At 34.2% G+C, this 13,278-nt stretch overlaps 2 protein-coding genes across 2 annotated transcripts; one reads left to right on the forward strand and one right to left on the reverse strand.

Moving 5' to 3' along the window:
* Positions 1–248: 248 nt before the first annotated feature.
* Positions 249–2,243, reverse strand: LOC123884642 (annexin A13-like). Its single transcript, XM_045933783.1, has 4 exons — positions 1,698–2,243; positions 1,163–1,381; positions 976–1,065; positions 249–720 (listed from the first exon to the last, which is right to left on the reverse strand). The coding sequence occupies exons 1-4, from the start codon at positions 2,139–2,141 to the stop codon at positions 490–492; spliced, it is 984 nt and encodes a 327-aa protein (XP_045789739.1). The 5' UTR covers positions 2,142–2,243; the 3' UTR covers positions 249–489.
* Positions 2,244–9,295: 7,052 nt separating this feature from the next.
* On the forward strand, positions 9,296–13,026 carry LOC123884478 (protein QUIRKY). Its single transcript, XM_045933569.1, has one exon. It carries the CDS (start codon positions 9,765–9,767, stop codon positions 12,837–12,839), a length of 3,075 nt encoding a protein of 1,024 aa, XP_045789525.1. The 5' UTR covers positions 9,296–9,764; the 3' UTR covers positions 12,840–13,026.
* Positions 13,027–13,278: the final 252 nt, after the last annotated feature.

The following is a 13,278-nucleotide window of genomic DNA, read 5'->3' on the forward strand; positions in this document are numbered from 1 at the left end:
GAGACATCATTACCGATCGTTAGTTGATATCTTTAGTTGGTTTAGTGGTGATTGACGTTGTATTTAGTAAGGAGAACTGCGGTTCGATCCTCTGCGATCGGGAGGAGGCTGAAATCACTTAATGCTAGAACTGTCCCCCGAACCAGATTAAATGGTCCAGTGGGCCGGATATTTGTAATGAAAACCACAAAATAAATAAAAGGAGACAACATTATTTAACATTGTCAATTACATATACAACTATAAGATACAACAAATTAAGTTAAATAAGTTTTTCAACTCACAAAACAATCTTAAAAAAAAAGGTATTCTGAATTACATTAATCGACTTCGTCTATAAAGTGTCAGCTGTTTGACTTTATAGTCTTAATAGACAAAGTTCAAACCCTCTCAAAGACAATCCTAAAATGACATAGGGACACTTTAATTCATAATAAATTCACCCTTTCTCATTTTAAAAAATTACATTGTTCTCAACAAGTTATATTGCTAATTGTTATAGATGTTAGAAGGGGTAGAAGATCTTGTAGCCAAGGCAACTAGAAAGTCTCTATAGTCTCCACATGGAATACTTTCACATATAACATCACCAAGTTCTTTCTCATACTTTTCCTTGAAAACCCTTCTAATCTCATCCATGTCTATATCTGCCCTGCTTACCAATGTTCTTGCCAAAGTTCCCATGTCTCCTTTTTCCCTTCTGATGCATGCATACAGCTCCTGCCATTATCAACTCAAATTATGAATTCATTTATAATAATCGACTAGTTTAAATATGTTTTTGACCCGACTAAAATTGACCAAAAAAATTATTCATGTAATTAGTGTGTTTTTAGTCCCTCGGTAGTCTCCTACGAGGACTAAAACATAAATATTTTCTAATTTTTTAGGACTAGTTAATAGTTATGAATAAAAAACAAATTGATCAAAATTAAATTATGTGGAAAAAACAATGTTTAATAAAAAATTGTTTACCTTAGCATAATAATGTTCTTGATTGCAAATACATTTCACAACTACCATTAGAGCTTTACCAAATTGTCCATAGTTTCCCCTCTTGATGGACTAAAACACAAAATTCATTGTAGACATATAATACAAGTTTCAAAATCAATGGAAATAATAAAAATAGATTAAATAGCATAATCTAATTATTTAGTACCTTTGTGTAGTCATGACCATAAATGTGTTTATAACTTAAAAATGTGAGTTTCAATTGTTGAATACTCCTCTTGCTTAAAATTTCTAGTACAACAGCTTCATCTATAGCTCCTAAGCTTCCCTCTCCAGTTTCATATAGTCTTCTTGCATCACACTTAGATATATGATGGCTAATATCTACTTGGTGAGCTTTATGTGATGCTGACAATGCCATAAGAACCTATATATTCAAAACCAAACCAAATTTTCTTAATTTAAATTTACAAAAATAAATGAAAATTTCAAATAAAGCAATTGAGTGTTTGCCAATATCCTCAATTGGTTTAAGTGTATGTTTGGTATCATAGCGGGTATTTCAGAATCATGGTGACCCATCGTGATTTTCCTAAAGCTAAGAGTGTAGCTTCTGCAAAATCACGGTGAGTCATCGCGATTCTGATGCATCCACCGTGATACCAAACATAGCCTAAGTTAAAGACCAGAGTTCAAATCCTGATAAAGAAGAAAAATAATAATGTATAATGTAATAACCTTACCTTTTGAAATGGATGTGGAGAGTCTAAATTCATAATATCTTGGTCCAACACTCTTCTAAACATTTTTTGATAGGCTTGTGAGATGAGGACAACATGACTTGATTTCCTACCTACAAAAATTTCCACAAGAGCCTTGAAATTGGTCTCATCTTGTTGAAGAGCTTCTCTAGCAACAAAAGCATCTCTATCATGTGGACAAAGCATCCATAAAGATAAAGTAGAAAATTTCATAGATGAAAAGTCATCTTCATCATATCTTTGTAGTTGACTTATCAAGTCTTCACCATACACTGCCTTATAAGTCTCCCTTAGTTGTTGTCTTTCATGGAGGGTTAAGGAAGCAAGAGATGGAATTAGTTGGCTTAAACCACCTAGAGAGTCATGAATTTTCTTGCAATCAAGCTCAAAATTATGGCTTGTCATGGTTAGAATGTTAGTAGCCATATATGGGGGGAAAACTATGGAATGGTTTTCTTTGTTGAAAGTAGGTAGTTGAGATGACAATTTAACATGTGTATATAAATAGATATTCCTTGTAGGCCAAGGCAAGAATACTACTTTTTGGAAAGGAAATTGGGAAATGGTGGACTCATTGGTCATTAAGTGCCTTTTTTATACTTTGAACTTATTGAGCTTTCTAAAATTGATTTTAGTCAAAAAAATAAATAAATTGAATGCAAAGTAATTGATGTTTGAATATAACGTTAAACAATAAATTTAAAACTAAAAGTAAAGCTTTTAATACACACCTCTGAAGTCGAAATCAATTCTACTCGAAAAACTTAGCATGTGCTTAGAAAATTTTATTTGTACGGTGGAAACACATGTTTATCCATCACTATATTTTGTAGCTTCATATTTTTTTATGGTAGCATTGCATCAGGATTACTTTGCTATAAACATTTGATGCAATTTTTCGCCAAAAGAAATCTCAACTATTTATTTATAATTGAACGGTTCAAATTACAAAAAAGGTTTCACGCAATAAAACAATTTCGACCATCATTTTAGAATCGGATAATTCAAATCTACTATAGCAGGACGCTATAACAACAAGAAATATGTTTCAAACATATATGCCTAAATATCTCAAAATCAACTATAAGGCTTTATAGTCATAATGTGTCTCCTAACAATTAATCAAAATTTGGTAAAGTTGAAAAAGATGAGTGGTAGTTTCTGTGTTATTGAGTTGAAGGGTAAATGAAGTTTCTGTGCAATGAGTTGAAAGTGATGTGTAACGCAGGTTGTACTTATAATATGCTTGCCATGTGAAGTTTGTTTCTTAGCTGAAATTGTCATTGGTGTCCAAGTAGACTGTGAGTCCACTATCATACCTTTACAGCAACTTTTTCAGTACTCGTGTCCTAACACCAACCACTTTTGTGTCTTCTCATTCAATGACTTCAATTTTATATATATTTAACTTATGGTCCTCTATTTTCACTCACTCATAAAATTATTTGGTTTTGATGCCTTTTTTCAATTGTCCGTATTCCTTTTTTATGTATTTAGTAAGTGATCTCGGCATTGTAATCTAACAATTTTCTCTACTTCTCTCTTTTGTAGAGTTTTTGTTTTTCATGAGAATCAAACCACGGATATTGGGTTTAAGTACATGTTCAAATCATTTTCACTACCAATTGTGTTATTAGTTCAATTGACAGTGGGAATGAACTGAACATGTACTTCAAGCTAGTGAGACTCTGAATAGTCCAATGTGTTAATCTAAGCTAGTGAAGCTCCCCTTGAATAGCCCAATAATATTATCAGAGTCCAGTTTAACTTGATGGGGAGCGGTAAGTAAGTGAGTAGTGATGACTCGTGCACACTTGAGGGGCATGTTAAAATCTATGAGTTAAGATGTAGTGTCAAAAATCTTTTATGTGATTGTTCAAAAGGTAAATTCTAATATGGACCACTTCATCAAGTGGTCCATGGTGGACCAGTCATGAATAACATTATAACGAATACGAATTTTACAAAATCCACCGTTGGATTGAAAGTTTATATCATATAGATCATCCATAGAAAAATTTAGAAAAATTGAAAATCATTTGATATGTTATTGAGACACATCAAGATTAACGGTTTATTAAATAACGTAAATCTTGATGGGTCTCAATAACATATCAAATGATTTTCAAAAAATTTTAAAAAATTTATGGATGATCTATACGATATAAACTTTCAATCCAACAGTAAATTTCATAAAATTCATATTCGGTAGATCACTTGTCCACGGTGAACCACTTGTGAAGGTGGTGCACCGTAGCATTAGCCTGTTCAAAATTCAATGTATTTGAAACTACATCTCACAAGTCACAACCCAATATAATTAATGTAATTGATTGGTCTATTATTTTTGTTCATATTTGTCATAAGCTTAACTAACTAGTAGGATCCTAGCTAAATCAAACCAACCCTTAGCTATTTCTGTATTTGTGGCTGAATGGGTGGATCAAAAGGTTTCTACCAAATTTACGGAATCCTTGTTGGGAAAAAGTTGGCATTCTCTTATTTGGGGTCACTCTTTTGGAGGATGAAGAACTTCATCTTGCAACTTCTCTTCCTCAAAAGGGCAAATTGCTACCTTATGATGTGTCATAGAGAACAAACTATAAAAATCCCTTTTTTTATTAAATAAAATTTGAATTATAAGACGGGTATTCAACCCTTACAATTCAACAACAAACTCTTTAGTTTTGTTAAAGATAGGGTGGGATGGGTAGCTCAACTGGTTAAGCTAGTTGAGTTAAGGGTTTAGGAGTTGGAGGTCCAGAGTTCAAGTCTCGACAAAGAGAAAAACTAACATATCATTGTAATATACTAACAACTAATTATTTGTCATTCGAAAAAGAAAAAAAAGTCATGTTAAAGACAAACTAAAAGATTGTTACAACAATAAAAAAAAAGTTAAATTGAGGTTACAACCTCGACCTATAAACCAAAACCACGACATATACATAATTTGGTCCACTAAAATAGGTACATGAATAAAGTCATCGCCAATCATATTATAAAAATCCCATTGATCGATATAGTTTTCTCATTCATTTAATTTTAAACTTGGCGTGATGATAATGTTGGGGTTGATTGTCAAGTCTCACATCGTTCGGACTCTTAAATAAAAAGGGAGGTTAAAAAATTTGCCATTGTAAAGGAGTCTCGCATTGTTTAGTGTCGTGAAGCAAGTGGGAGACCAAAGCTATATATATTGAACCTATATTCTTTGTTTTTAGATGCACTGGTCGGTAGCACTTTAAACTTGTATCTAACTTAGTTTAACTATTTGCTTTGGAGAGTGCGGGTGTACTAGGAACCATGGGACGGTCGAGGGCAGTCTATATGTTGTAATAATTTTGCTTATAGTGTTATTTTTTTTTTCACCACCAGTTTAATCTGGTTCGGGGGTTAGTTCTGGAATCAAGTGGTTCCAGCCCCCTCCCGATCGCACTTATAGTGTTATTCTTTGGTTGTTGGTTTAGACAACTGTCATAATTTTTCTCTAATTTCGAAGTTCTTTGTATTCTTGATATGTTCGTTTATTTTCTTTTTCTAACAAGTAATTGACTGTGGTAATATATTAAGTACTACCCCTGGTCCTATAAACTAAGAAGAAAAATAAATAACAAGGCCAATAAATTTTTATATATACTTTTTGATGCAAGGCCAATGAAATCATTAAATGCTTTTTGTAGTCATTCTCGGCACATCTTGTGCTGAGGAGACTTTTTATTAATATATCTCATTTTGGCTTGTTCAAAAAAAATAAAAATGAAATCATTAAATGCTATAACTTCAACATTTTATTCCAAACATACCCTACATGCACTAAATATGATATTTACGGTTTGCATCCTACTCTATTTCTCACGCGCTCTACAAAATTATTAAAATACTCTCGTCCGTTACTTAAGTAGCATATTCTACATTTAACATCTTGAAAATTTCATGATAGGAGTGTATTTTTTTTCTTAAAAATCTGATTTTTACAATGTCCGCTACTTAAGTAGCGAATGTTATAAAAATGAGAAATTTTCATTTTATGAGGTTTTTTTTTCCTCAAATTTTTCATTTTTATAACTGCTACTTAAGTAGCGGACGAGAGTATTTCATGTAGGATATTTTTTCCACGAAATGTGAAAATGAAAACTGGTAAGACGCGCGAGAAACCGATTACATGGCAAAAATAAATCTCAAATGATATTTGGAAATGATGAGGGCCACAAGTAATTAAACTTATAAAAAAAATCAATGTATCATCTGGACACATTAAAAAAACTAAAATTTACTTGTCATCCCCCCAACTGAACCTCTCACCCTCCGTAAATATAGATCCCAAATCAAACTCTAAAAGGCCCACTTCGTAAATATAGATCCACTTGAAAGAATTATTAAAAATAAACAAAATAAATAGAATTTTCCTTTTTAGGCCCCCCGTATTGCATCCAGAGACCCCCCAAAAATCCCAAAATGCCAATTTAGTTTGGATTCTACAATATATCCCAAACTCCATTTCATTCGTATCGTAGGTTCCGAACGCATACACATCGTATTGTAGATTACATGAATAAAACAAGTTTTAGGCCTTCGTATTTATAGCCTTGAATAATCTTGATGCCCAAGTTAGGTCTTCAGAATAATTGGCTGGAATCTTCAATGGTCAGCTCACAAGATTTACTTGAAAATAATTCTTCAATAAAATATGCACTCCCAAAAATAATTCTTCAAGAAAAGATTTACTCCAAAAAAAAATTCTTCCACAAAAATATTTGATGCAAAAATATTGAAACATATTTTTGTAACAAATAAAACAAACCGCCTTTTGAATAACTTGCAGTGGAAGGCGCGTTTAGCTTACTGGATAAGCACGAACTTATTTGTAAATCAAATCTTCAAAAGATATAAAAACAGAGTATAGCGCGCGTTGCTTCAGGAGACACAAATTGTACGGACATGCTACGACATCTTGGTCCAACATTTGGCTATTGTTGTTTTTGCAAAATTGTAGCCAACATTCAAAACCCAACAAGATTAATATAGAATAATCTCACCATGTTTCTAAGTCTTTCTTGTTCATCTACCCATTCTCCATCATCATTTCGGAGAGAGATAATTTTGTATTTTCTTCTCCTAACAATAGTTTTAGAATGATAGTACCTAGTATTACGATCCCCATCAGCAATCCAACGACCTCAGATTTTTGAAACCAAAACACTCTTCCTGGTAAAGAGTAATAGCTAGTTGCACCCGAAGTTCCTTCTCTAGATTGTCAAGAAAAATACTGTAGCCATAACTAGAACTCTTTTGAATATCATTGAGTCTTGTCAACGGCTCATTTTTTCTTTTGAAGATATTGTCAAACTTATCTTTATTCCACTCTTTAAGTTTCGGCGTAAGATTGTTCTTTCGTAAGATTGTTCTTTCTTAATAAATTAAGGCAAAGGCAATAGATTTGATCTTGTAGTGAGAAGCTTAGATAGTATGTTGGAGGTCCTATGTTCGATACCCAGCTCCATTAAACGCCAAAAAAATATAATAAATTAAGGATTTGACTCTATTTATTAAAAAAAAGAGAAAAAAGATCGACCTCTTGAACCTTAAATAAATTTGACTTTGCTTCATTTTTTATTCTCAATTTATTGTCCAGTTATGAAAGATATAGAAACAAATAAAAGACTTGTAAAATTCATTAGTAAAATCCACTTATTAAATTAACAAACAATTAGTAAATGGAGCAAAATCACATTCCTCTTATAAATGCTACTCTTTTGCTATAGAAAGCTTGTGACTTACAATTAGGGGTGGCAAAGTGGATGCTCCACCTTGTTTAGGTCAGAACCGCCTAAAGCTCGTCTCAAAATGAATTCAACCCATTTGGGTTGGTCTAGTGGTATTGGTTTGTGACCCGAGAGTGTGTTCCTCGTTAAAGTTTCAGGTTCGATTTTCTCTGGTGCCAATTTGAGTGGACTAATTTAACTTCTTTAAAAAAAATATCTCAAAATGAATTCAATCACCTAAATAAGTGTCAAAATCAAAATAATTGAATTAGAAATAGAAACAATGCAAGTAAGGTTTTGTTTAACCCTTTTTTATTTTGGGTCTAATGTAAGAAAAAAATTGTATTAAACTCATAAGTAAAGTTTAACTTTTTCCTTCATTTTTATCTATAATTAAACTAAAATGTCCGTGTGCCAAATCGGCCCGTCCCGCCCATTTTTTAGCGGGTTAGGCAGGACAAGCCTACTTAAGATACCAAACCTAAAAAACTTAGGCTTGATTCATTAAAAATAGCGGATTAAACGGACCTGCCCGACAAGCCTGACCCGTGTTGACGCCCTTACTTACAAATTACAATCCATTGGCTTATGAAATACACAGCAAAAATGGCAACCATACATATAAGATCACACAAATTAAGGATCCTTAGTCCCTAAAAAGTGTGAATAAGTGAAAAGGTATTGCTTGTGTCATATCTTCGTCAACAAAATAAACCATATATGATATAACTATACTAAAGCTGTATCCAAGTAGAAGCCACAAAGACGGTGACACAAAAGTCATTCCCCTAAGAATAAAAGTGCTTCCTTTTCTTACCCCATCTTCATTCTTGGTTAGCATTCCAATGTCATTTTATTTAGAATTTGGAATCCTTTATTTCAAGGGACGGTCATAAAGCAGAGGCTATGTTTGACAAAGAATCTTCTCTACTAAGAAAAATACATATTTAAAGCAAAAAAGGAAAATAAAACTATATATTAGTATTTCCTAACATGATAAAGTAAAAGAAAATAATTATGGTATTGGACTGTCTAAAGGTGCTTGCAGCTCAAGATAAGAAAACATCCTTTAATGTCTTTTTCTTATATGTCTTCCTCTTTACAATTTTATAATATTCTTAGCAAAAAAACAATTGGTGAAAATATTCTTTCCAATATTAACAATATACAGCTAAGAAATCCATTAACTTGTTATAATTTTTTTCTAAAATAATAATATACGACTTGAAAAATTAAGACTTATATAATTAGTGTGAAAAAACAAAGAAAAAAAGGTTAACTTGTCATAAGTTTAATATATCAACAAACAATAATGATTTTTTTTTCTATTTATTACTCCCGTCACAAATTACAAGTTATTTTGATCGTTTCACATAAATTAAGAAATTTTATTTTTTAATGTAATTAATTTTACATGAGAAAAACAAATTGTGAATTATTTAACAGAATTAGCCTTTATTAATGGTATGGAAATATTTTTTATTGACATCGTAAAACAAGTTATAACTTATGATAATTTTTTAAGTGACTTATAACTTAAAAGAAGTAAATAATTTTTTTTCCTAAACCACTTCTAATTTATAAAGAGAGAGAACTATTTATTATTTTATCTTCTTTAAATTATTTTAATTTCTATTCATAAAAGATAATTTTATGAAATCACTTATCATTTCTCTTTTTCTATAAAAAATTTACTAATTTTTTTAATTATATATATTTTTTGAAAACTCGGTATCCAGTCCTAGGATCGACTAATTCGAGGGGACCAATCACACCGTCCACTTGCGGCGGCCCCATTTAAAGCCATAATTTTTTGTTTTGTATGGACTACCCCACCAAAATTGACATCAGAGATAATCGAATATGAAATCTTGAGAGGAGCATACTCCAAGACCCAAACCAACTCAATTGGGTTATTTTTTTAATTATATTAAATTGCCAAAACAATTTATAATTAGAGATATTACGTATGAAATACATATAAATCTAAAAGTAAAACTACAAAAACATAAATATTATGAGTACATGGATACTTTCCAAATCAAAAGGCAAGTCACATTCATTTTCATATTCTAAAATTATATATAAGTGGCTCCCCTAAACATAATACATCCTTCTTCCTCCACCATTTTCAAACCCCTCAAACCCATCACAAGTTCAAATCCATAGCAACAAAATTCCAAACTCCACCACCATTTACCTATCTTATGCCATGCACAAAATAACATACACATCAACATAACACATTAAACGCACCGTTTCAAGCATTTCAGAAATTACCAAAATGGGCACCGTTAAAAAACTCATAGTAGAAGTAATAGACGCACAAAACCTTGCACCAAAGGACGGTCACGGTACTTCAAGTCCTTATATTGTAATTGACTTTTACGGTCAAAGAAGAAAAACCCGAACCGCGGTTCGTGATCTGAACCCGGTTTGGAACGAAACGCTGTCGTTTAACGTTGGCGAACATAACGAAATTTTTGGCGATGTTTTAGAACTCGATGTTTACCATGATATGAAATATGGTCCAACTCGGAGAGAAAACTCACTGGGTCGAGTACGACTCAGTTCAACTCAGTTTGTTAAAAAAGGTGAAGAAGCTTTGATTTATTATGAGTTGAAGAAGAAAAGTTTGTTCAATATGGTTCAAGGAAAAATTGGCCTCAAAATTTATTACGTTGATGAAGAAATTTCTCCGGCACCGGTGCCGGAAAATTCAGCACCGCCGCCGGAGAAGATAGAGGAAGCAAAGATCAAGGAAGCAGAAGAAACTAAATCAGCAACTGAGCCGGGAAAAGTAGAACCACCGCCGGCAACGCCGTCTGAACCACCGCCGGAAGGTGAAAAGCCACAAGAAAATCCATCGGCGAAAGACAAAAAAGAAGCTACACCACTACCCGTACCTGAACCCGAACCTAAGACCGAACCAGAATCTGAACCGGTTCAAGAAGGAGTTGAAAATCCAGTGGATGCGTTACCACCAGAAGCATTTGAAATGGCAGCAGCATCTATTTCAAGGTCAAATTCAGAAATAAGATTCAGCGGAATCAACGGTCCACATCCACAGCCAATGAGAAGATCAGCATCAACTGCTAGTTTTACATCAGAAGCTTCATTTGACAGTATGTTGATCGAACGGTCAACATTCGATCTCGTTGAGAAGATGCACTACCTCTTCGTTCGCGTGGTGAAAGCGCGCTACTTACCAACAAACGGTAGCCCGATTGTGAAGATTTCGGTTTCGGGTCACAATGTTAATTCCAATCCCGCTCGCAAAACAACATTGTTCGAATGGAACCAAACATTTGCTTTCACCCGCGACGCACAAGATTCTTCCCCTATACTTGAAATCATTGTGTGGGATTCACCGGAACCTCGTTTACTCGGTGGAGTTTGTTTTGATGTAAACGAGATTCCAGTGCGAGACCCACCGGATAGTCCTCTTGCACCACAATGGTATAGAATGGAAGGTGGTGGGGCCCAACATGGTGACTTAATGATTGCCACGTGGATTGGTACGCAAGCTGACGAATCATTTTCTGACGCGTGGAAAAGTGATACTTACAATCACATACATTCAAAAGCCAAAGTGTATCAATCACCAAAACTTTGGTACCTACGTGTAACTATTCTTGAAGCTCAAGATATAACTCCGTTAACACCGTTAAAAGAAGCATGGTTTCAATTTCAACTTAGAGTTCAATTCGGATTTCAAGTGTTTAAAACAAAAACGGCCGTTACGAAAAACGGTGTCGTTTCATGGAATGAAGATCTTCTCTTTGTAGCATCAGAGCCAATAACTGTAAGTGACTACATTGTTTTCAATTTAGAAAATCGACAACCGAAAGCGCCGGTGACAATGGGCGTTGTGAAAATACCTTTAGCGACGGTTGAGAGAAGAGTTGATGATCGAAACGTCGGGTCACGATGGTTCACATTTGAAGATCCCAAAGAAGAAAAGAATAACGGTTACAAAGGGAGAGTACACTTACGGTTATGTTTCGATGGAGGGTATCACGTGATGGATGAAGCTGCTCACGTGACAAGTGATTACCGGCCAACGGCTAGACAACTTTGGAAACCACCGGTTGGAACTATCGAGCTTGGTATCATTGGTTGCAAAAATTTGATACCGATGAAAACGGTAAATGGTAAAAGTTCAACTGATGGTTACTGTGTTGCGAAGTACGGTAACAAATGGGTACGTACGAGAACAGTTTCCGATAATTTGGAACCGAAGTGGAATGAACAATACACGTGGAAAGTTTTCGATCCTTCAACTGTTTTAACCATTGGAGTTTTCGATAGTTTTTCAGTTTTCGAATTGGATAATTCGAACAGTGAAATAACTAACGAATCAATGAGACCTGATTTTCGTATTGGTAAAGTACGGATACGTATTTCTACTCTTCAAACGGGGCGTGTGTATAAAAATACGTATCCACTTTTGGTTTTGACACATGGTGGTTTAAAAAGGATGGGTGAGATTGAATTAGCAATAAGATTTGTTAGGACGGTTCAACGGTTAGATTTCCTCCACGTGTACTCTCAACCGATGTTGCCTTTGATGCACCATATAAAACCTTTGGGTTTGGTTCATCAAGAGGTTTTAAGAAACACGGCGGTGAAAATGGTTGCGGGGCATCTTTCGAGATCAGAACCTCCGTTGAGGAAAGATATTGTATTTTATATGCTTGATGCTGATTCGCATAATTTTAGTGTGAGGAAGGTGCGTGCGAATTGGTATAGGATAATTAATGTGGTTGCAGGCTTGATCGAGATCGTGAGGTGGATAGAGGATACACGTGGATGGAAGAATCCAACCGCTACGCTTCTTGTTCATGCTTTACTTGTTATGTTGGTTTGGTTCCCCGACTTGATTATTCCCACATTAGCTTTTTATGTCTTTGCTATTGGCGCGTGGAACTATAGGTTTCGTGCGCGTGATCCTCTTCCACATTTTGATCCGAAGATTTCTCTTGCTGATGTGGTGGATAGGGAGGAGTTGGACGAGGAGTTTGATACCATTCCGAGTAGTCGGTCATATGAAGCTGTGCGTGCAAGGTATGATAAGTTGCGTACGCTTGGGGCACGCGTGCAGATTGTGTTAGGGGACTTGGCAACACAAGGGGAACGCATGCAGGCATTGGTGACATGGCGTGATCCACACGCGACTGGAATTTTTGTTATCTTGTGTTTGGTTGTGGCATTTATATTGTATTTGGTGCCTTCGAAGATGGTGGCTATGGCTTGTGGATTCTATTATCTTCGCCACCCTATCTTTCGTGATCGATTACCGTCACCGGTGCTGAATTTCTTTAGAAGACTCCCTTCATTGTCAGATCGAATTATGTAGATTTGGTTTTCAATTTGGCAGAGTAAGAAACTAAGTTAATGTGAGAGAATTTGAGAGTCTTGTAAAATAGATATCATATTGTAGTATAGATAGATTAAAGGAGATTTGGTTGAATATGTGTCAGCCACTTTTAACTATTTTTAAAAATGTAATGTTAATGTTATTAATATAGATTGTCATAAGAGAAGTTTTTGTTTCAATGTAGACTTGGTGTTTGTAAATTGTACTGTCCTATAAAATACTTATGCTGCCATATGCTTTTGTTGCTGATGCTAATAGCTTAATAATAATGGTATGTTAAGTTTTGGAACTTGGTTTTTATGGTTGTTACTACTGTTTTGTGACACTTGAATTTAATACCTTGACTTTGATTGTTAATTCTTTTAGTTTTGATAAAGGATTTTGTATGTCTTTCTGCGGTATTAGAATCTATTTATAC

This window comes from Trifolium pratense, linkage group LG5 (assembly GCF_020283565.1).
Source record: "Trifolium pratense cultivar HEN17-A07 linkage group LG5, ARS_RC_1.1, whole genome shotgun sequence".
Lineage (NCBI taxonomy): Eukaryota > Viridiplantae > Streptophyta > Magnoliopsida > Fabales > Fabaceae > Trifolium > Trifolium pratense.